This window comes from Callionymus lyra, chromosome 4 (assembly GCF_982586985.1).
Source record: "Callionymus lyra chromosome 4, fCalLyr1.hap1.1, whole genome shotgun sequence".
Lineage (NCBI taxonomy): Eukaryota > Metazoa > Chordata > Actinopteri > Syngnathiformes > Callionymidae > Callionymus > Callionymus lyra.
Genome location: NC_141821.1, coordinates 772,501 through 797,500, shown reverse-complemented (window position 1 = coordinate 797,500; position 25,000 = coordinate 772,501). Strand labels below are relative to the sequence as shown.

At 41.5% G+C, this 25,000-nt stretch overlaps 1 protein-coding gene across 1 annotated transcript in view; it reads left to right on the top strand.

Annotated features, from left to right (window-relative positions):
* Positions 1-21,961, top strand: part of tmem108 (transmembrane protein 108) — a 59,299-nt gene extending 37,338 nt beyond the window's left edge. The window contains exons 2-5 of the mRNA XM_087790257.1: positions 517-588; positions 17,935-18,738; positions 20,784-20,932; positions 21,717-21,961. Coding sequence (XP_087646383.1) covers positions 555-588; positions 17,935-18,738; positions 20,784-20,932; positions 21,717-21,830 — 1,101 coding nt within the window. The 5' untranslated portion in view covers positions 517-554 and the 3' untranslated portion in view covers positions 21,831-21,961. The remainder of the gene's footprint in view (positions 1-516; positions 589-17,934; positions 18,739-20,783; positions 20,933-21,716) is intronic.
* Positions 21,962-25,000: the final 3,039 nt, after the last annotated feature.

The following is a 25,000-nucleotide window of genomic DNA, read 5'->3' as shown; positions in this document are numbered from 1 at the left end:
AGTATTCAGACCTGAGGAGTCGAGAGCCGAGTTTAAACATCGCAGTATTCAGACCTGAGGAGTCGAGAGCCGAGTTTAAACATCACATGATTCAGACCTGAGGAGTCGAGAGCTGAGTTTAAACATCACATGATTCAGACCTGAGGAGTCGAGAGCCGAGTTTAAACATCACATGATTCAGACCTGAGGAGTCGAGAGCCGAGTTTAAACATCACATGATTCAGACCTGAGGAGTCGAGAGCCGAGTTTAAACATCACATGATTCAGACCTGAGGAGTCGAGAGCCGAGTTTAAACATCACATGATTCAGACCTGAGGAGTCGAGAGCCGAGTTCATCACAGTAAGATCAGAGATGACGAGTCAGCAGGAGGTAATGGGGTTCTGGTCCAGAGAGAAGATCCAGGTCCTCCTGTACACACCCATGTGCAGGTGTCTTCCCCCGGGTAGCTGGGACATGTGGTGGATTGTTAATGTTGTGGTCAACACACTGACCTGTGTGTGTTTGTGTCCCTCAGAGAACCATGAGCACTGTGGAGGAGGAGCACGTGATACCATGAAGACCAGCCTGCAGGTCCTGCGCTGCCTGAGTGAGTCCAGGGGTCAGGGGTCAGGGGTCAGGGGTCGAGACTCGCAAGCTTCTGATGTTTCTTTCAACTTCCTGTATTCTTGTCTAGAAGTTTGACTTTCATTTTCCATCAAAGTGTCAAAGACCTGAGTCAGGTGTGTATGTGGCCCTCAGGTGTGTATGTGGCCCTCAGGTGTGTATGTGGCCCTCAGGTGTGTATGTGGCCCTCAGGTGTGTATGTGGCCCTCAGGTGTGTATGTGGCCCTCAGGTGTGTGTGTGGCCCTCAGGTGTGTGTGTGGCCCTCAGGTGTGTGTGTGGCCCTCAGGTGTGTATGTGGCCCTCAGGTGTGTGTGTGGCCCTCAGGTGTGTGTGTGGCCCTCAGGTGTATGTGGCCCGCAGGTGTGTATGTGGCCCGCAGGTGTGTATGTGGCCCTCATGTGTGTATGTGGCCCTCAGGTGTGTATGTGGCCCTCAGGTGTGTGTGTGGCCCTCAGGTGTGTATGTGGCCCTCAGGTGTGTATGTGGCCCTCAGGTGTGTATGTGGCCCTCAGGTGTGTATGTGGCCCTCAGGTGTGTGTGTGGCCCTCAGGTGTGTGTGTGGCCCTCAGGTGTGTATGTGGCCCTCAGGTGTGTATGTGGCCCTCAGGTGTGTGTGTGGCCCTCAGGTGTGTATGTGGCCCTCAGGTGTGTATGTGGCCCTCAGGTGTGTATGTGGCCCTCAGGTGTATGTGTGTGGCCCTCAGGTGTGTGTGTGGCCCTCAGGTGTGTGTGTGGCCCTCAGGTGTATGTGTGGCTCTCAGGTGTATGTGTGGCTCTCAGGTGTATGTGTGGCCCTCAGGTGTATGTGTGGCTCTCAGGTGTATGTGTGGCTCTCAGGTGTATGTGTGGCCCTCAGGTGTATGTGTGGCTCTCAGGTGTGTATGTGGCCCTCAGGTGTATGTGTGGCTCTCAGGTGTATGTGTGGCTCTCAGGTGTATGTGTGGCTCTCAGGTGTATGTGTGGCTCTCAGGTGTATGTGTGGCTCTCAGGTGTGTGTGTGGCTCTCAGGTGTATGTGTGGCTCTCAGGTGTATGTGTGGCTCTCAGGTGTATGTGTGGCCCTCAGGTGTATGTGTGGCTCTCAGGTGTGTGTGTGGCTCTCAGGTGTATGTGTGGCTCTCAGGTGTATTTGTGGCTCTCAGGTGTATGTGTGGCCCTCAGGTGTATGTGTGGGTCTCAGGTGTATGTGTGGCCCTCAGGTGTGTGGCTGTCTTCGGCCCCGTACCTTGGTTCTGGTCAGAGATCAAAGGAACATGTGAACATGGACCATGAGGGTCAGAACCTCATGAGTGTTGAAGTCACATGAAGTTGCCCAGTGGCGCCACCTGCTGGAGAAGAAATGTTTGAGGGTCGCTAGGTGACCTTGGCAGAGGTATGTGCTGTGCCGGTGCTTCAGGATGTTGGTTCAATTCCTCTCACGACTCATCACGACTCGGTCTTCAGAGACTCTGTGTTATCACTTTAATTCAGCTTCCTGTCGGAGTCCTGGAACTTCCTGTTTAAAGTTTCCACTTCCTGCTGATGTCAGAAGCAGCTTCCTGGTAAACAGCTCTGGACATATTTGGTGTTCCTCAGCCAGATTCTTCTGATAGTAACCATGGCAACCTGGGAAAGCGGAGTCATTATGATCCTGTTCAAAGAAGTCCTTATCCATGCCTGGACCTGAGGGACCAGGACCAGGAACACACCCTGAGAACAGATGGACTTCAGACACGTCATCCAAGGATTGTTGGTTCTGATAAGAACATGGTTCTGGTCCAGACTCTGAGAGTCACGTCTGTGAGTCACATGATCGTCTGTGAGTCACGTGATCGTCTGTGAGTCACATGATCGTCTGTGAGTCACATGATCGTCTGTGCGTCACATGATCGTCTGTGAGTCACATGATCGTCTGTGCGTCACATGATCGTCTGTGAGTCACATGATGGTCTGTGAGTCACATGATCGTCTGTGAGTCACATGATCGTCTGTGCGTCACATGATCGTCTGTGAGTCACATGATCGTCTGTGCGTCACATGATCGTCTGTGAGTCACATGATCGTCTGTGAGTCACATGATCGTCTGTGAGTCACATGATCGTCTGTGCGTCACATGATCGTCTGTGAGTCACATGATCGTCTGTGCGTCACATGATCGTCTGTGAGTCACATGATCGTCTGTGCGTCACATGATCGTCTGTGAGTCACATGATCGTCTGTGCGTCACATGATCGTCTGTGAGTCACATGATCGTCTGTGAGTCACATGATCGTCTGTGCGTCACATGATCGTCTGTGAGTCACATGATCGTCTGTGAGTCACATGATCGTCTGTGCGTCACATGATCGTCTGTGAGTCACATGATCGTCTGTGAGTCACATGATCGTCTGTGAGTCACATGATCGTCTGTGCGTCACATGATCGTCTGTGAGTCACATGATCGTCTGTGAGTCACATGATCGTCTGTGCGTCACATGATCGTCTGTGAGTCACATGATCGTCTGTGAGTCACATGATCGTCTGTGCGTCACATGATCGTCTGTGAGTCACATGATCGTCTGTGAGTCACGTGATCGTCTGTGAGTCACGTGATCGTCTGTGAGTCACGTGATCGTCTGTGAGTCACGTGATCGTCTGTGAGTCACGTGATCGTCTGTGAGTCACATGATCGTCTGTGAGTCACATGATCGTCTGTGAGTCACATGATCGTCTGTGAGTCACATGATCGTCTGTGAGTCACATGATCGTCTGTGCGTCACATGATCGTCTGTGAGTCACATGATCGTCTGTGAGTCACATGATCGTCTGTGAGTCACATGATCGTCTGTGAGTCACATGATCGTCTGTGAGTCACATGATCGTCTGTGAGTCACATGATCGTCTGTGAGTCACATGATCGTCTGTGAGTCACATGATCGTCTGTGCGTCACATGATCGTCTGTGAGTCACATGATCGTCTGTGAGTCACATGATCGTCTGTGCGTCACATGATCGTCTGTGAGTCACATGATCGTCTGTGAGTCACATGATCGTCTGTGAGTCACATGATCGTCTGTGAGTCACATGATCGTCTGTGAGTCACATGATCGTCTGTGAGTCACATGATCGTCTGTGCGTCACATGATCGTCTGTGAGTCACATGATCGTCTGTGAGTCACATGATCGTCTGTGCGTCACATGATCGTCTGTGAGTCACATGATCGTCTGTGAGTCACATGATCGTCTGTGCGTCACATGATCGTCTGTGAGTCACATGATCGTCTGTGAGTCACATGATCGTCTGTGAGTCACGTGATCGTCTGTGAGTCACGTGATCGTCTGTGAGTCACGTGATCGTCTGTGAGTCACATGATCGTCTGTGAGTCACATGATCGTCTGTGAGTCACATGATCGTCTGTGAGTCACATGATCGTCTGTGCGTCACATGATCGTCTGTGAGTCACATGATCGTCTGTGAGTCACATGATCGTCTGTGAGTCACATGATCGTCTGTGAGTCACATGATCGTCTGTGAGTCACATGATCGTCTGTGCGTCACATGATCGTCTGTGAGTCACATGATCGTCTGTGAGTCACATGATCGTCTGTGCGTCACATGATCGTCTGTGAGTCACATGATCGTCTGTGAGTCACATGATCGTCTGTGCGTCACATGATCGTCTGTGAGTCACATGATCGTCTGTGAGTCACATGATCGTCTGTGCGTCACATGATCGTCTGTGAGTCACATGATCGTCTGTGAGTCACATGATCGTCTGTGAGTCACATGATCGTCTGTGAGTCACGTGATCGTCTGTGAGTCACGTGATCGTCTGTGAGTCACGTGATCGTCTGTGAGTCACATGATCGTCTGTGAGTCACATGATCGTCTGTGAGTCACATGATCGTCTGTGAGTCACATGATCGTCTGTGAGTCACATGATCGTCTGTGAGTCACATGATCGTCTGTGCGTCACATGATCGTCTGTGAGTCACATGATCGTCTGTGAGTCACATGATCGTCTGTGAGTCACATGATCGTCTGTGAGTCACATGATCGTCTGTGCGTCACATGATCGTCTGTGAGTCACATGATCGTCTGTGCGTCACATGATCGTCTGTGAGTCACATGATCGTCTGTGAGTCACATGATCGTCTGTGCGTCACATGATCGTCTGTGAGTCACATGATCGTCTGTGCGTCACATGATCGTCTGTGCGTCACATGATCGTCTGTGCGTCACATGATCGTCTGTGAGTCACATGATCGTCTGTGAGTCACATGATCGTCTGTGAGTCACATGATCGTCTGTGAGTCACATGATCGTCTGTGAGTCACATGATCGTCTGTGCGTCACATGATCGTCTGTGAGTCACATGATCGTCTGTGAGTCACATGATCGTCTGTGCGTCACATGATCGTCTGTGAGTCACATGATCGTCTGTGCGTCACATGATCGTCTGTGAGTCACATGATCGTCTGTGAGTCACATGATCGTCTGTGCGTCACATGATCGTCTGTGAGTCACATGATCGTCTGTGCGTCACATGATCGTCTGTGCGTCACATGATCGTCTGTGAGTCACATGATCGTCTGTGAGTCACATGATCGTCTGTGAGTCACATGATCGTCTGTGAGTCACATGATCGTCTGTGAGTCACATGATCGTCTGTGAGTCACATGATCGTCTGTGCGTCACATGATCGTCTGTGCGTCACATGATCGTCTGTGAGTCACATGATCGTCTGTGAGTCACATGATCGTCTGTGAGTCACATGATCGTCTGTGAGTCACATGATCGTCTGTGAGTCACATGATCGTCTGTGCGTCACATGATCGTCTGTGAGTCACATGATCGTCTGTGAGTCACATGATCGTCTGTGCGTCACATGATCGTCTGTGAGTCACATGATCGTCTGTGAGTCACATGATCGTCTGTGCGTCACATGATCGTCTGTGAGTCACATGATCGTCTGTGAGTCACGTGATCGTCTGTGAGTCACGTGATCGTCTGTGAGTCACGTGATCGTCTGTGAGTCACATGATCGTCTGTGAGTCACATGATCGTCTGTGAGTCACATGATCGTCTGTGAGTCACATGATCGTCTGTGCGTCACATGATCGTCTGTGAGTCACATGATCGTCTGTGAGTCACATGATCGTCTGTGAGTCACATGATCGTCTGTGAGTCACATGATCGTCTGTGAGTCACATGATCGTCTGTGCGTCACATGATCGTCTGTGAGTCACATGATCGTCTGTGAGTCACATGATCGTCTGTGAGTCACGTGATCGTCTGTGAGTCACGTGATCGTCTGTGAGTCACGTGATCGTCTGTGAGTCACGTGATCGTCTGTGAGTCACGTGATCGTCTGTGAGTCACGTGATCGTCTGTGAGTCACATGATCGTCTGTGAGTCACATGATCGTCTGTGAGTCACATGATCGTCTGTGCGTCACATGATCGTCTGTGCGTCACATGATCGTCTGTGCGTCACATGATCGTCTGTGCGTCACATGATCGTCTGTGAGTCACATGATCGTCTGTGCGTCACATGATCGTCTGTGAGTCACATGATCGTCTGTGAGTCACATGATCGTCTGTGAGTCACATGATCGTCTGTGAGTCACATGATCGTCTGTGAGTCACGTGATCGTCTGTGAGTCACGTGATCGTCTGTGAGTCACGTGATCGTCTGTGAGTCACATGATCGTCTGTGCGTCACATGATCGTCTGTGCGTCACATGATCGTCTGTGAGTCACATGATCGTCTGTAAGTCACATGATCGTCTGTGAGTCACATGATCGTCTGTGCGTCACATGATCGTCTGTGAGTCACATGATCGTCTGTGAGTCACATGATCGTCTGTGAGTCACATGATCGTCTGTGAGTCACATGATCGTCTGTGCGTCACATGATCGTCTGTGAGTCACATGATCGTCTGTGAGTCACATGATCGTCTGTGCGTCACATGATCGTCTGTGAGTCACATGATCGTCTGTGAGTCACATGATCGTCTGTGAGTCACATGATCGTCTGTGAGTCACATGATCGTCTGTGAGTCACATGATCGTCTGTGCGTCACATGATCGTCTGTGAGTCACATGATCGTCTGTGAGTCACATGATCGTCTGTGAGTCACATGATCGTCTGTGAGTCACATGATCGTCTGTGAGTCACATGATCGTCTGTGCGTCACATGATCGTCTGTGAGTCACATGATCGTCTGTGAGTCACATGATCGTCTGTGCGTCACATGATCGTCTGTGAGTCACATGATCGTCTGTGAGTCACATGATCGTCTGTGCGTCACATGATCGTCTGTGAGTCACATGATCGTCTGTGAGTCACGTGATCGTCTGTGCGTCACGTGATCGTCTGTGAGTCACATGATCGTCTGTGAGTCACATGATCGTCTGTGCGTCACATGATCGTCTGTGCGTCACATGACCGTCTGTGCGTCACATGATCGTCTGTGAGTCACATGATCGTCTGTGAGTCACATGAACGTCTGTGAGTCACATGATCGTCTGTGAGTCACATGATCGTCTGTGAGTCACATGATCGTCTGTGAGTCAACGGCGACTCAACAGGAGTCTCTGAACACAGTTTAACTTTCATTTGAAACAGGAAGTCCAGATCTCAACTTCCTGTTTGTGTCAGTAACTTCAACTCTTAACTCGAGACTCACAGACGCTTGAAGACTCAGAAAGTTCCAGATGAATCATCTGTTGAACCTTCAGCAGGTGTGAATCTAGTGTGTGTTATTGTCGTGTCACATGTTTGTGTAACTGTGTTCCACCACTTCTCAACATGTGGGGCGGGGCTGAGAGTGTGTCGCGGAGACGTCAAGAGCGGTCACTGCTGATGAGTCTTGAGGAACATGTTAAAACCTTCTTCATGTAGAATATGTTAAAACCTTCTTCTTGTAGAACATGTTAAAAACTTCTTTATGTAGAACATGTTAAAACCTTCTTTATGTAGAACATGTTAAAACCTTCTTTATGTAGAACATGTTAAAACCTTCTTCATGTAGAACATGTTAAAACCTTCTTCATGTAGAACATGTTAAAACCTTCTTCTTGTAGAACATGTTAAAACCTTCTTCATGTAGAACATGTTAAAACCTTCTTCACTTAGAAGATGTTAAAACATTCTTCACGTAGAACATGTTAAAACCTTCTTCATGTAGAACATGTTAAAACCTTCTTTACGTAGAACATGTTAAAACCTTCTTCATGTAGAACATGTTAAAACCTACTTCATGTAGAACATGTTAAAACCTTCTTCATGTAGAACATGTTAAAACCTTCATGTAGAACATGTTAAAACCTTCTTCATGTAGAACATGTTAAAACCTTCTTTACGTAGAACATGTTAAAACCTTCTTCATGTAGAACATGTTAAAACCTACTTCATGTAGAACATGTTAAAACCTTCTTCACGTAGAACATGTTAAAACCTTCTTCATGTAGAACATGTTAAAACCTTCTTCTTGTAGAACATGTTAAAACCTTCTTCATGTAGAACATGTTAAAACCTTCATGTAGAACATGTTAAAACCTTCATGTAGAACATGTTAAAACCTTCTTCATGTAGAACATGTTAAAACCTTCTTCATGTAGAACATGTTAAAACCTTCTTTACGTAGAACATGTTAAAACCTTCTTCACGTAGAACATGTTAAAACCTTCTTCACGTAGAACATGTTAAAACCTTCTTCATGTAGAACATGTTAAAACCTACTTCATGTAGAACATGTTAAAACCTTCTTCACGTAGAACATGTTAAAACCTTCTTCACGTAGAACATGTTAAAACCATCATGTAGAACATGTTAAAACCTTCATGTAGAACATGTTAAAACCTTCTTCATGTAGAACATGTTAAAACCTTCTTTACGTAGAACATGTTAAAACCTTCTTCACGTAGAACATGTTAAAACCTTCTTCACGTAGAACATGTTAAAACCTTCTTCATGTAGAACATGTTAAAACCTACTTCATGTAGAACATGTTAAAACCTTCTTCACGTAGAACATGTTAAAACCTTCTTCACGTAGAACATGTTAAAACCTTCATGTAGAACATTTTAAACCTTCTTCATGTAGAACATGTTAAAACCTTAATGTAGAACATGTTAAAACCTTCTTCATGTAGAACATGTTAAAACCTTCTTTACGTAGAACATGTTAAAACCTTCTTCTTGTAGAACATGTTAAAACCTTCTTCACGTAGAACATGTTAAAACCTTCTTCACGTAGAACATGTTAAAACCTTCTTCTTGTAGAACATGTTAAAACCTTCTTCACGTAGAACATGTTAAAACCTTCTTCAATTCTATTCAATTCAATTGTATTTAAAGTGTCTTATCATAACAAAGTTATCTCAAGACACTATACAGTTGAAATAAGACTACAGTTGATTAAGGAAAAATAGATCCCAGCAATTCATGTAGTACATGTTAAAACCTACTTCATGTAGAACATGTTAAAACCTTCTTCACGTAGAACATGTTAAAACCTTCTTCACGTAGAAGATGTTAAAACATTCTTCACGTAGAACATGTTAAAACCTTCTTCTTGTAGAACATGTTAAAACCTTCTTCACGTAGAACATGTTAAAACCTTCTTCACGTGGAAGATGTTAAAACATTCTTCACGTAGAACATGTTAAAACCTTCTTCATGTAGAACATGTTAAAACCTTCTTCACGTAGAAGATGTTAAAACCTTCTTCACGTAGAAGATGTTAAAACCTTCTTCACGTAGAACATGTTAAAACCTTCTTCATGTAGAACATGTTAAAACCTTTTTCACGTAGAACATGTTAAAACCTTCTTCACGTAGAACATGTTAAAACCTTCTTCATGTAGAACATGTTAAAACCTTCTTCATGTAGAACATGTTAAAACCTTCTTCATGTAGAACATGTTAACCTTCTTCATGTAGAACATGTTAAAACCTTATTTATGTAGAACATGTTAAAACCTTCTTCATGTAGAACATGTTAAAACCTTCTTCACGTAGAACATGTTAAAACCTTCTTCACGTAGAACATGTTAAAACCTTCTTCACGTAGAACATGTTAAAACCTTCTTCATGTAGAACATGTTAAAACCTTCTTCAGGTAGAACATGTTAAAACCTTCTTCACGTAGAAGATGTTAAAACCTTCTTCACGTAGAACATGTTAAAACCTTCTTCACGTAGAACATTTTAAAACCTTCTTCACGTAGAACATGTTAAAACCTTCTTCACATAGAACATGTTAAAACCTTCTTCACGTAGAACATGTTAAAACCTTCTTCATGTAGAACATGTTAAAACCTTCTTCACGTAGAACATGTTAAAACCTTCTTCATGTAGAACATGTTAAAACCTTCTTCACTTAGAACATGTTAAAACCTTCTTCATGTAGAACATGTTAAAACCTTCTTCACGTAGAACATGTTAAAACCTTCTTCATGTAGAACATGTTAAAACCTTCTTCACGTAGAACATGTTAAAACCTTCTTCACGTAGAACATGTTAAAACCTTCTTCACGTAGAACATGTTAAAACCTTCTTCATGTAGAACATGTTAAAACCTTCTTCACGTAGAACATGTTAAAACCTTCTTCATGTAGAACATGTTAAAACCTTCTTCACGTAGAACATTCAACAAGAGGCTATCATGATGGTGGGTCAAACTGACCCGTTGAGACCAGTCTCGAAGCATTCGCAACATTTGTGACAATGTTTTGTCATTGATAGATAATAATTGATAGATAATCATTGATAGATAATAATTGATAGATAATCATTGATAGATAATAATTGATAGATAATCATTGATGGATAATAATTGATAGATAATCATTGATAGATAATCATTGATAGATAATAATTGATAGATAATAATTGATAGATAATCATTGATAGATAATCATTGATAGATGATCATGATAGACGATCATTGATAGACGATCATTGATAGACGATCATTGATAGACGATCATTGATAGACGATCATTGATAGAATTCTCTGTCAGGTTGTGATGAAAATCTTCACTTTCCCTCCCACACACTCGGTCTCCATGACGACACAGACGCATACAACCGTCACAACATCCTGCTGATGTCGTCTGGACAACACACTGTGTGTGTGTGTTAAAGTGTGTATGTGTTAAAGTGTGTATATGTATGTGTGTGTGTGTTAAAGTGTGTATGTGTTAAAGTGTGTATATGTGTGTGTGTGTTAAAGTGTTTATATGTGTGTGTGTTAAAGTGTGTATATGTGTGTGTGTTAAAGTGTGTATATGTGTGTGTGTGTGTTAAAGTGTTTATAGTAAGTAAGTAAGTAAGTAATATTTATTTATATAGCGCTTTTCGAGACCAGGGTCACAAAGCGCTTAAACAATCAAAACAATACTCAAAAAAGTACATACTTCAAAGATCAAGATAATACTGAGAACAACACAGGAGTTCCAGAAATTCAAGGAAAAGCCTGAACAAATAGAAACGTCTTAAGATGTTTCTTGAAGGAGTCAATAGATCATCAAACACACATGTTTCTTGAAGGAGTCAGTAGATCATCAAACACACATGTTTCTTGAAGGAGTCAGTAGATCATCAAACACAGATGTTTCTTGAAGGAGTCAGTAGATCATCAAACACAGATGTTTCTTGAAGGAGTCAGTAGATCATCAAACACATGTTTCTTGAAGGAGTCAGTAGATCATCAAACACACATGTTTCTTAAAGGAGTCAGTAGATCATCAAACACAGATGTTTCTTGAAGGAGTCAGTAGATCATCAAACACACATGTTTCTTGAAGGAGTCAGTAGATCATCAAACACACATGTTTCTTGAAGGAGTCAGTAGATCATCAAACACACATGTTTCTTGAAGGAGTCAGTAGATCATCAAACACACATGTTTCTTAAAGGAGTCAGTAGATCATCAAACACACATGTTTCTTGAAGGAGTCAGTAGATCATCAAACACACATGTTTCTTAAAGGAGTCAGTAGATCATCAAACACATGTTTCTTGAAGGAGTCAGTAGATCATCAAACACACATGTTTCTTAAAGGAGTCAGTAGATCATCAAACACAGATGTTTCTTGAAGGAGTCAGTAGATCATCAAACACAGATGTTTCTTAAAGGAGTCAGTAGATCATCAAACACAGATGTTTCTTAAAGGAGTCAGTAGATCATCAAACACAGATGTTTCTTAAAGGAGTCAGTAGATCATCAAACACAGATGTTTCTTGAAGGAGTCAGTAGATCATCAAACACACATGTTTCTTGAAGGAGTCAGTAGATCATCAAACACAGATGTTTCTTGAAGGAGTCAGTAGATCATCAAACACAGATGTTTCTTGAAGGAGTCAGTAGATCATCAAACACACATGTTTCTTGAAGGAGTCAGTAGATCATCAAACACAGATGTTTCTTGAAGGAGTCAGTAGATCATCAAACACAGATGTTTCTTGAAGGAGTCAGTAGATCATCAAACACAGATGTTTCTTGAAGGAGTCAGTAGATCATCAAACACAGATGTTTCTTGAAGGAGTCAGTAGATCATCAAACACACATGTTTCTTGAAGGAGTCAGTAGATCATCAAACACACATGTTTCTTGAAGGAGTCAGTAGATCATCAAACACACATGTTTCTTGAAGGAGTCAGTAGATCATCAAACACACATGTTTCTTAAAGGAGTCAGTAGATCATCAAACACACATGTTTCTTGAAGGAGTCAGTAGATCATCAAACACACATGTTTCTTAAAGGAGTCAGTAGATCATCAAACACAGATGTTTCTTAAAGGAGTCAGTAGATCATCAAACACAGATGTTTCTTAAAGGAGTCAGTAGATCATCAAACACAGATGTTTCTTGAAGGAGTCAGTAGATCATCAAACACATGTTTCTTGAAGGAGTCAGTAGATCATCAAACACACATGTTTCTTAAAGGAGTCAGTAGATCATCAAACACAGATGTTTCTTGAAGGAGTCAGTAGATCATCAAACACAGATGTTTCTTAAAGGAGTCAGTAGATCATCAAACACATGTTTCTTGAAGGAGTCAGTAGATCATCAAACACACATGTTTCTTAAAGGAGTCAGTAGATCATCAAACACAGATGTTTCTTGAAGGAGTCAGTAGATCATCAAACACAGATGTTTCTTGAAGGAGTCAGTAGATCATCAAACACAGATGTTTCTTAAAGGAGTCAGTAGATCATCAAACACAGATGTTTCTTGAAGGAGTCAGTAGATCATCAAACACAGATGTTTCTTGAAGGAGTCAGTAGATCATCAAACACACATGTTTCTTGAAGGAGTCAGTAGATCATCAAACACACATGTTTCTTGAAGGAGTCAGTAGATCATCAAACACAGATGTTTCTTGAAGGAGTCAGTAGATCATCAAACACACATGTTTCTTGAAGGAGTCAGTAGATCATCAAACACACATGTTTCTTGAAGGAGTCAGTAGATCATCAAACACACATGTTTCTTAAAGGAGTCAGTAGATCATCAAGCGCAAAGAGAGAGAAGATTGTTCCAAAGCTTAGGAGCAACAGCCTGGAAGGATTTCTCTCCTCTGGTCCTGAGTCGTGTGCGTGGAACCATAAGTAGATTCTGATCCACAGACCTCAGAGCCCGAGCTGGGGTGTAAGGCTGGATCAGATCATGAAGGTCTGACCATGAATAGATCTGAAAGTAAGAACCAGAATTTTAAAGTTGATCCTGAAAGAAACTGGAAGCCAGTGAAGAGTTTGAAGGAGAAATGTGAGTTCTTCTACTAGAGCGGCTCAGAATTCTGAATCAACTGCAGACGAGACGATCCTTCTTGTTAAGACATGAAAACAAACTGTTACAATAGTCCAGACGAGAAGAAACAAACGCATGGATTATAAGATCCAGATCATGTTCTGACAACATTTTCCTAAGTTTAGAGATTTTTCTCAGTTGAAGGAAACAGTTTCTGGTCAGTTTTCTTCAGTGTTGAACAAGAGACATGTCTTTATCAAATACAACACCCAGGTTTCTCAGGCTCAGTTTGACAGACTGACATAAGTCACTCAAGTACTGACTCAACCCTGGAATCTTATCATCAACAATCACCAGAGTTTCAGTTTTGTCCACATTTAGCTGTAAAGTGTTTTCACTCATTGTTTGATTTCTAGCAACAATTGACTAAGTTCAGCCTCTGGAGCTCAGTTGGATCAACAGAGCAGTAGAGCTGGATGTCATCAGCAAAAATGTGATAAGAAACATCTGGAAATCTCTGAATGATTTTACCGAGGGGAATCAAGTACAGCAAAAACAATAAAGGACCCAGAACAGAACCTTGAGGGACTCCACACAACAGATCTGCCGATTCAGACCTCATTTGATTGGCAGATACACTAAAACTGCGCCCAGAAAGATAAGATGAGAACCATTCTAACACAGACCCAGACAGTCTTCATCCCTCAGTCTTCTCAGCAGGATCTGGTGATCAACTGTGTCAAAGGCTGACGACAGATCCAAGAGAACCAGAACATCATGATGTCACTGGACACTTTCATTAAGACTGTCTCAGTAGATGTTTACGGAAGCCAGACTGAAACTTCTCATGGATGTCGCTCTGATCCAGGAACAGCTGCTCAGACACAACCTTCTCCAAGATCTTGGACAAGAAAGGGAGCTTAGAAATAGGCCTGAAATTACTGAGGTCAGTTGGGTCTAAGCCTGGTTTTTTTAGCAGAGGCTCCACAATGGCATGTTTAAATGCATTGGGAAAAACCCCTGTGGAAAGAGAGAGGTTCACCATATTGGTAACCCAGGGGCCAATTACATCAAATACTTTGATAAAAAGCCTACAAGGAAGGACGTCATCTGAGCAAGAGGAGGGTTTCATCTTGTTCACTAGTGCTGAAATATCACCCAAAGATACAGCAGTGAAGGAGGACCAATAGGAGGAGAGGGGCATAGAGACAGTAGGGGTTCCAAACAAAGGGGGAGAGATTTTCTCTTTGATCAATTTAATTTTGTCAGTAAAAACCTCAACAATCATTGCTGTCAGCTTCACAGAAGACCGGCGTGATTTGAGGAGCAGGAGACACGAGAGAATTAATCGTGTCAAACAACACTTTGGGGTTGTTCTTATTTGCTGCTACTAGTTTTCTGATGTAATCAGATCTAGCAGTTTCTACCATCTCATTGTATGAAGACATCAGATCCCTGAGGTGAAGTCTGTGCACCTCAAGTTTAGTGGACTTCCAGAGACGCTCAGTCTTTCAACAAAGTCTCTTCAGACTCAGATCTTCATTTATCCAAGGGCACCGTTTTTTCTGAATTTTCAAGTTCGATTTAACAGGTTTGATCCAGTATTTCAACACAATGATCAGTGAAACAGTGAATCAAACTGTCCACGTCTGGGCATCAAAGGAAAGAGCGTCAAACATAGCAGAAAAACTGTCTGCAGTATCGGCTGAGATGACACGCCTCTGAGACCTAACTTTCAAAGGCTTAGGTTCAGGGATGAAGTCCAGGTTAAACAGAGAATGATCACTCAGATGGACATCATGTACAGATACATTAGAAATGTTCAGGCCAAGAGTAAAAAGTAACTTTTTGATGAGTGGGTTCAGAAACATGTTGCTCAAAATTAAAGGCTTCTCTTAAAGTTCAAAGTTCTTTAGCAGAACAAGATGTGACGTCATCAACATGTAGATTAAAGTCTCAAGAATAAGAACAGATTTGAATAATGGAAGATAAGAAGTCACTGAAGTCAAGAACACTGAAGGACCAGGCGGACGGTAGATTGACACACAATAGAAAGGTCTTGTAGAACCAAGATCATCTGAGACTCAAAAGAAGTGAATTCCTGTGTCTGAATCACTTTGCAAGAACAACTCTCCCTAAAAACTGTAGCAAGACCTCCTCCACGACCAGAGAGGCGAGGCTTCCCCAGGACAGCGCTCCCTACTGGACAGAGTTGGTTCAGATGAATAAACTCTTCCTCTCTCTGCCAAGTCTCAGAAAGACATAATAAATCCAAATGAACTCTTGTGAAAAGATCATTAAGAATAAAGGATTTATTAGTAATGGAGCGAACATTAAGAAGTCCTACGTTCAGCACCGATGTCGTCACTGACGACATCACTGATGACGTCAGTGATGTCATCAGTGATGTCATCAGTGATGACATCACCGATGACATCACTGATGACATCACTGATGACATCACTGATGACATCACTGACAGCAGAGCGGGATCTTTTGAAGAGAACATGTCACGTGACTGATAGCTGTCACTCACGTTCAACTCCGTAGTAAAAGTCGAATTAAAGAGAGGAAATGAACAAATCTTACCACCTTTCGTTGAGGTCTGGACAGACGGCAGCACTGATGTGTCGTCATGCTCTTCAGCGAGAGGAATGTCGATCAAACACCGATGACGTTCGATGACGTCAGAGTTGTTCCGAGCGACTGCACGTCTCATCCTGACCTGAACTCCAGCCCGACTCCATCCCTTGTGGAAATCGCCCGGTACTCGAGAGATCAAACGATATTCCACAGAGTCGAGTCGATGAGAAGCGGAGCCGGAAACATATTCACCGGACGTTGGTAACGGTCGCGAGTGAAGTCCTCCATCGACTCTCTGATGTTGAGAAGAGCATCACGATCATAGATCCTGATGTTGAGACATATCTTTAGTGATATGAGCATAATATCCGGATGTTATATTATATGTGTGTGTGTTAAAGTGTGTATGTGTTAAAGTGTGTATATGTGTGTGTGTGTTAAAGTGTTTATATTTGTGTGTGTTAAAGTGTGTATGTGTCATCAGTGCTTTGCCGCCCAGTCATCCAATCACAGCTGTGTCATTTTGACATAATAACAATAGTTTACAGTGATTGAACCTGTAGCTGCTGCTGGTTTACAAACTTGAATCATTTTTTGTGGGAGGTTTGATGTAAATATATAAAAATCAAAATACACATAATAATGTTTTAAATGTCAAAGTTAAGTTTAAAAGGATATAAAACATTTTTCAGATATTCTTTTCATTATATTGTTTTTCCTTCCAGTATTATACATATATATGCATATATATACTGTATATATTATATATATATATATATATATGTATTAGATATACAAGTGAAACTGAGAACGCATTATAATGTTTATATTTATGGGGTCGTAGGTCGCAAGGGTTTTTGAGACTTGTGAGAGGTCAACGACCACTGGCCTAGAATATGAAACATTCTTCTCTCACGTGTTAATCACATGTTAATCACATGTTAATCACATGTGATTAACATGTTTATCACGTGTTGATCACATGTTGATCACATGTTAATCACATGTCAATCACATGTAAATCACGTGTTGATCACGTGTTAATCACATGTTAATCGCATGTTAATCACGTGTTAACATGTTAATCGCATGTTAATCGCATGTTAATCACGTGTTAATCGCATGTTAATCACATGTTAATCACGTGTTAATCACATGTTAATCACATGTTGATCACATGTTAATCACATGTTGATTACATGTTAATCACATGTTAATCACATGTTAATCACATGTTAATCGAGGTTAATCACATGTTAATCACATGTTAATCACGTGTTAATCACGTGTTAATCACGTGTTAATCACATGTTAATCACGTGTTAATCACATGTTAATCACATGTTATTCACGTGTTAATCACATGTTAATCACATGTTAATCATGTGTTAATCACGTGTTAATCACGTGTTAATCACATGTTAATCATGTATTAATCACATGTTAATCGCATGTTAATCACGTGTTAACAACATGTTAATCGCATGTTAATCACGTGTTAATCGCATGTTAATCACATGTTAATCACATGTTAATCACGTGTTAATCACATGTTAATCACATGTTGATCACATGTTAATCACATGTTGATTACATGTTAATCACATGTTAATCACATGTTAATCACGTGTTAATCGAGGTTAATCACATGTTAATCACGTGTTAATCACGTGTTAATCACATGTTAATCACATGTTATTCACTTGTTAATCACATGTTAATCACATGTTAATCATGTGTTAATCACGTGTTAATCACATGTTAATCACATGTTAATCACATGTTAATCACATGTTAATCACGTGTTAATCACGTGTTAATCACATGTTAATCACATGTTAATCACGTGTTAATCACATGTTAATCACATGTTAATCACGTGTTAATCACATGTTAATCACATGTTAATCATGTGTTAATCACGTGTTAATCACATGTTAATCACATGTTAATCACGTGTTAATCACGTGTTAATCACATGTTAATCACATGTTAATCACGTGTTAATCACATGTTTGTCCTCAGGTGTGGTCGTGTTCCTCGCAGCAGGACGAGCATCGACGCAGCATCACTTCTCCACGCATGCACCCCCGCATGTCGCCATGACAACCATCCAAAGCACGTCGGACTGGCACCAGGAAGGCTCCGGCAGTGGTCAGTGGCCCCGTGGTCCTGCAAACACTCTCCTCCCGACACCCGCGGGTCCCAGGGCGGTCCAGGTCACGGAGGCCCCGTCCGGCGCCGGTTCCGCCCGAGGAGACGCGCTCGGACTCTTGACGGGCGCTCCGGGTCTCCTGCCCGCCGCCCTGGTGCGCCAGGACATGAGACTCTCTCAGGTGCGTCACAGCATCACGACGCGACAGGTGGACTCGCACCTGGTGGAGCCCCCTACAGGTGAGCTGCGGCTGGAGCCCGAGGTTCCCACGTCAGTCCAAACCCAGACGGACAAGACCAGCGTCTCCACGTCGGCTCCGGAGCTCCAGACCCTCACGGTCGTCCCCGACAACCAGACCAGCGCCAACCAGACCGGCTCGGACCCAAGCTCGCCTCCAGGTGGCGCCGCTGAGGACGTCACCGCGGCAGCAGACTGGCTGCTCAACGCCACCTGGACCAGCAGCAGCTCCGGACACCAGGACACGGATCCTCCGTCCACAGCCAGCAGAGACTTCCTCAACAGACAAGACCCCGCCTCCACGCTCGCCCCATGGACCCCGCACAACAGCTCAGGACCCACCCTGGACCCCCCACCCTCGCGTCTGACCTTCTGCCTGAGTGGGATGGACTTGGTTTGGATCGTGTTGACCACGAGCGTCGCTGTGTCGTCCTGCTGTGAGTCCATGACCTCGTCTTTGTTTTGTCATCGTATAGTCATTATTACTCTATTATAATAGTAATAATCATGTGATAATAGAGTATTTATAATTATTTTAATCATACTTAATAAAGTCAGAATAATAATGTCATAAAGTCATACTCATGTAATAAAGTAATAACACAGTAATAATAAAGTCATACTCATGTAATAACACAGTAATGACAAAGTCATACTGGTGTAATGAAGTAATAACACAGTAATAACACAGTCGCACTGGTGTAATGAAGTATTAACACAGTAATAAGTAAGTAAGTAAGTAAGTAAGTAATATTTATTTATATAGCGCTTTTCGAGACCAGGGTCACAAAGCGCTTTAACAATCAAACACAGTAATAACACAGTTAAACTGGTGTAATACAGTAATAACACAGTAATAACACAGTAATAACACAGTCGTACTGGTGTAACACAGTAATAACACAGTAATAACAGTCGCACTGGTGTAATGAAGTAATAACACAGTACTAACACAGTCGCACTGGTGTAATGAAGTATTAACACAGTAATAACACAGTAATAACACAGTTAAACTGGTGTAATACAGTAATAACACAGTAATAACACAGTCGTACTGGTGTAACACAGTAATAACACAGTAATAACAGCCGCACTGGTGTAATGAAGTAATAACACAGTAATAACACAGTAATAACACAGTCATACTGGTGTAACACAGTAATAACACAGTAATACTAGTGTAACACAGTAATAACACAGTAATAACACTAATACTAGTGTAACACAGTAATAACACAGTAATAACACAGTCATACTGGGGTAACACAGTAATAACACAGTAATAACACAGTCATACTGGTGTAACACAGTAATAACACAGTAATAACACAGTCATACTGGTGTAATACAGTAATAACACAGTCATACTGGTGTAATACAGTAATAACACAGTCATACTGGTGTAACACAGTAATAACACAGTAATACTAGTGTAACACAGTAATAACACAGTAATAACACAGTAAAAACACAGTAATAACACAGTCATACTGGTGTAACACAGTAATAACACAGTAATACTAGTGTAACACAGTAATAACACAGTAATAACACAGTAATAACACAGTAAAAACACAGTAATAACACAGTCATACTGGTGTAACACAGTAATAACACAGTAATAACACAGTCATACTGGTGTAACACAGTAATAACACAGTAATAACACAGTCATACTGGTGTAATACAGTAATAACACAGTCATACTGGTGTAACACAGTAATAACACAGTAATAACACAGTCATACTGGTGTAACACAGTAATAACACAGTAATAACACAGTCATACTAGTGTAACACAGTAATAACACAGTAATAACACAGTCATACTAGTGTAACACAGTAATAACACAGTCATACTGGTGTAACACAGTAATAACACAGTAATAACACAGTCATACTAGTGTAACACAGTAATAACACAGTAATAACACAGTCATACTGGTGTAACACAGTAATAACACAGTAATAACACAGTCATACTAGTGTAACACAGTAATAACACAGTAATAACACAGTCATACTAGTGTAACACAGTAATAACACAGTAATAACACAGTCATACTAGTGTAACACAGTAATAACACAGTCATACTGGTGTAACACAGTAATAACACAGTAATAACACAGTCATACTAGTGTAACACAGTAATAACACAGTAATAACACAGTCATACTGGTGTAACACAGTAATAACACAGTAATAACACAGTCATACTAGTGTAACACAGTAATAACACAGTAATAACACAGTCATACTAGTGTAACACAGTAATAACACAGTAATAACACAGTCATACTGGTGTAACACAGTAATAACACAGTAATAATACAGTAATAACACAGTCATACTAGTGTAACACAGTAATAACACAGTAATAATACAGTAATAACACAGTCATACTAGTGTAACACAGTAATAACACAGTAATAACACAGTCATACTAGTGTAACACAGTAATAACGTGGAGTGTCTCCTCAGCTGTGTTGTTGACCGTCTGCTGCTTGAAGCGACGAAGGAAGTCTTCAGGGCAGGAGAACCTGAGCTACTGGAACAACGCCATCACCATGGACTACTTCAGCCGACACGCCGTCGAGCTTCCTAAGGAGATCCACACTCTGGAGAGTGAGGTACGTTCCTCAGCCAGTTTGTGTACAATTGTCTTCTCACTAAAATCAAATAAATATAAAATGTATTTAAAAACATTCATTCAAAATGTTTAGAATCACGATTGTTGTTATTGAGTTAAATGTCTCCATCTAGTGGACGTTGTTGCTCATGACACGTTGAATGATTGAGAAAGTTTTCATCGGTCCTTTTTTCTTTTAATCATTCATTTATTCTTTCTTTTATTCATTTATTTATTCTTTCATTCTTTCTTTAATTAATTAATTATTTAATTCTTTATCTTATTCATTTGTTCATTCATTTATTATTTCTCTCTGTCTTAAATTAATTAATTCTTTCTTTTATTCATTCATTAATTCTTTCTTTTATTCATTCGTTTATTCTTTATTGTATTCATTCATTCAATTATTCTTTCATTTATTCATTATTTAATTAATTAATTAATTCTTTAATTAATTAATTAATTAATTCTTTCATTGTTTCTTTTATTCATTCATTTATTTTTTCATTCTTTCTTTTATTCGTTCGTTCATTCATTCATTCATTCATTCTTTCATTAATTAATTAATTAATTAATTCTTTCATTCATTCTTTCATTCTTTCATTCATTCCTTCATTCATTCACTTATTATTTCATTCATTCTTCAGCTTCTGTAGCTTCACATGATTGATTAGTTTCTCTCTGAGTCATCCCCCTTTCCTTCTCTCTTCCTCCTCTTCCAACTCTCTTCTCTTCCTCCTCCCAGCGGTCACATGACCTGTCACTCACGCTGCCTGTCGTTGCAGGACCTGGACTCTTGTCTGCCCCCTAACGGCGACTATGGGGGCAGCAGCGTCGTGCTGGTGAACCCGTTCTGTCAGGAGAGTCTGTTCATCAACAGAGAGAAGTCCTGCGTGTAGAGCGCCCCCTGCTGGCGGACTCTGGACCACGTGTTCGCTATGACGTCATATTTTTCTGATGTACATTTTATAAAACAATGTTGTTGTGATGAAGATTTTTATGTCTTTCTATAAACTTGATTTACTGCTGAGTCGACGCTTTTCTTCGTGTTGTGAGTCTGTGTGAGTCTGTGTCTGTGTGTGTGTGTGAGTGAGTCTGTGTGAGTCTGTGTGAGTCTGTTCCACATGATAGTATCTGACCACATGATAGTATCTGACCACATGATAGTATCTGACCACATGACAGTATCTGACCACATGATAGTATCTGACCACATGATAGTATCTGACCACATGACAGTATCTGACCACATGATAGTATCTGACCACATGACATTATCTGACCACATGACAATATCTGACCACATGAAAGTATCTGACCACATGATAGTATCTGACCACATGACAGTATCTGACCACATGATAGTATCTGACCACATGACAATATCTGACCACATGAAAGTATCTGACCACATGATAGTATCTGACCACATGATAGTATCTGACCACATGACAGTATCTGACCACATGACAATATCTGACCACATGACAGTATCTGACCACATGATAGTATCTGACCACATGACAATATCTGACCATATGAAAGTATCTGACCACATGATAGTATCTGACCACATGATAGTATCTGACCACATGACAGTATCTGACCACATGATAGTATCTGACCACATGACAGTATCTGACCACATGACATTATCTGACCACATGAAAGTATCTGACCACATGATAGTATCTGACCACATGATAGTATCTGACCACATGACAGTATCTGACCACATGATAGTATCTGACCACATGACAGTATCTGACCACATGACATTATCTGACCACATGATAGTATCTGACCACATGACAATATCTGACCACATGAAAGTATCTGACCACATGAAAGTATCTGACCACATGACAATATCTGACCACATGACAGTATCTGACCACATGACATTATCTGACCACATGACATTATCTGACCACATGATAGTATCTGACCACATGACATTATCTGACCACATGACAGTATCTGACCACATGATAGTATCTGACCACATGACAATATCTGACCACATGACAGTATCTGACCACATGACATTATCTGACCACATGACATTATCTGACCACATGATAGTATCTGACCACATGACATTATCTGACCACATGACAGTATCTGACCACATGATAGTATCTGACCACATGACAATATCTGACCACATGATAGTATCTGACCACATGACATTATCTGACCACATGACAGTATCTGACCACATGATAGTATCTGACCACATGACATTATCTGACCACATGACAGTATCTGACCACATGATAGTATCTGACCACATGACAATATCTGACCACATGACAGTATCTGACCACATGACATTATCTGACCACATGACATTATCTGACCACATGACAGTATCTGACCACATGACATTATCTGACCACATGACAGTATCTGACCACATGATAGTATCTGACCACATGACATTATCTGACCACATGACAGTATCTGACCACATGACATTATCTGACCACATGACATTATCTGACCACATGACAGTATCTGACCACATGATAGTATCTGACCACATGACAATATCTGACCACATGACATTATCTGACCACATGACATTATCTGACCACATGATAGTATCTGACCACATGATAGTATCTGACCACATGATAGTATCTGACCACATGACATTATCTGACCACATGATAGTATCTGACCACATGACAGTATCTGACCACATGATAGTATCTGACCACATGAAAGTATCTGACCACATGATAGTATCTGACCACATGATAGTATCTGACCACATGACAGTATCTGACCACATGAAGGTATCTGACCACATGACAGTATCTGACCACATGACATTATCTGACCACATGAAAGTATCTGACCACATGACAGTATCTGACCACATGACATTATCTGACCACATGATAGTATCTGACCACATGACAATATCTGACCACATGAAAGTATCTGACCACATGAAAGTATCTGACCACATGACAATATCTGACCACATGACAGTATCTGACCACATGACATTATCTGACCACATGACAATATCTGACCACATGAAAGTATCTGACCACATGAAAGTATCTGACCACATGACAATATCTGACCACATGACAGTAGCTGACCACATGACATTATCTGACCACATGACATTATCTGACCACATGATAGTATCTGACCACATGACATTATCTGACCACATGACAGTATCTGACCACATGATAGTATCTGACCACATGACAATATCTGACCACATGACAGTATCTGACCACATGACATTATCTGACCACATGACATTATCTGACCACATGATAGTATCTGACCACATGACATTATCTGACCACATGACAGTATCTGACCACATGATAGTATCTGACCACATGACAATATCTGACCACATGATAGTATCTGACCACATGACATTATCTGACCACATGACAGTATCTGACCACATGATAGTATCTGACCACATGACATTATCTGACCACATGACAGTATCTGACCACATGATAGTATCTGACCACATGACAATATCTGACCACATGACAGTATCTGACCACATGACATTATCTGACCACATGACATTATCTGACCACATGACAGTATCTGACCACATGACATTATCTGACCACATGACATTATCTGACCACATGACAGTATCTGACCACATGATAGTATCTGACCACATGACATTATCTGACCACATGACAGTATCTGACCACATGACATTATCTGACCACATGACATTATCTGACCACATGACAGTATCTGACCACATGATAGTATCTGACCACATGACAATATCTGACCACATGACAGTATCTGACCACATGACATTATCTGACCACATGACATTATCTGACCACATGACAGTATCTGACCACATGACAATATCTGACCACATGAAAGTATCTGACCACATGACATTATCTGACCACACGACAGTATCTGACCACATGACAATATCTGACCACATGAAAGTATCTGACCACATGAAAGTATCTGACCACATGACATTATCTGACCACATGATAGTATCTGACCACATGACAGTATCTGACCACATGAAAGTATC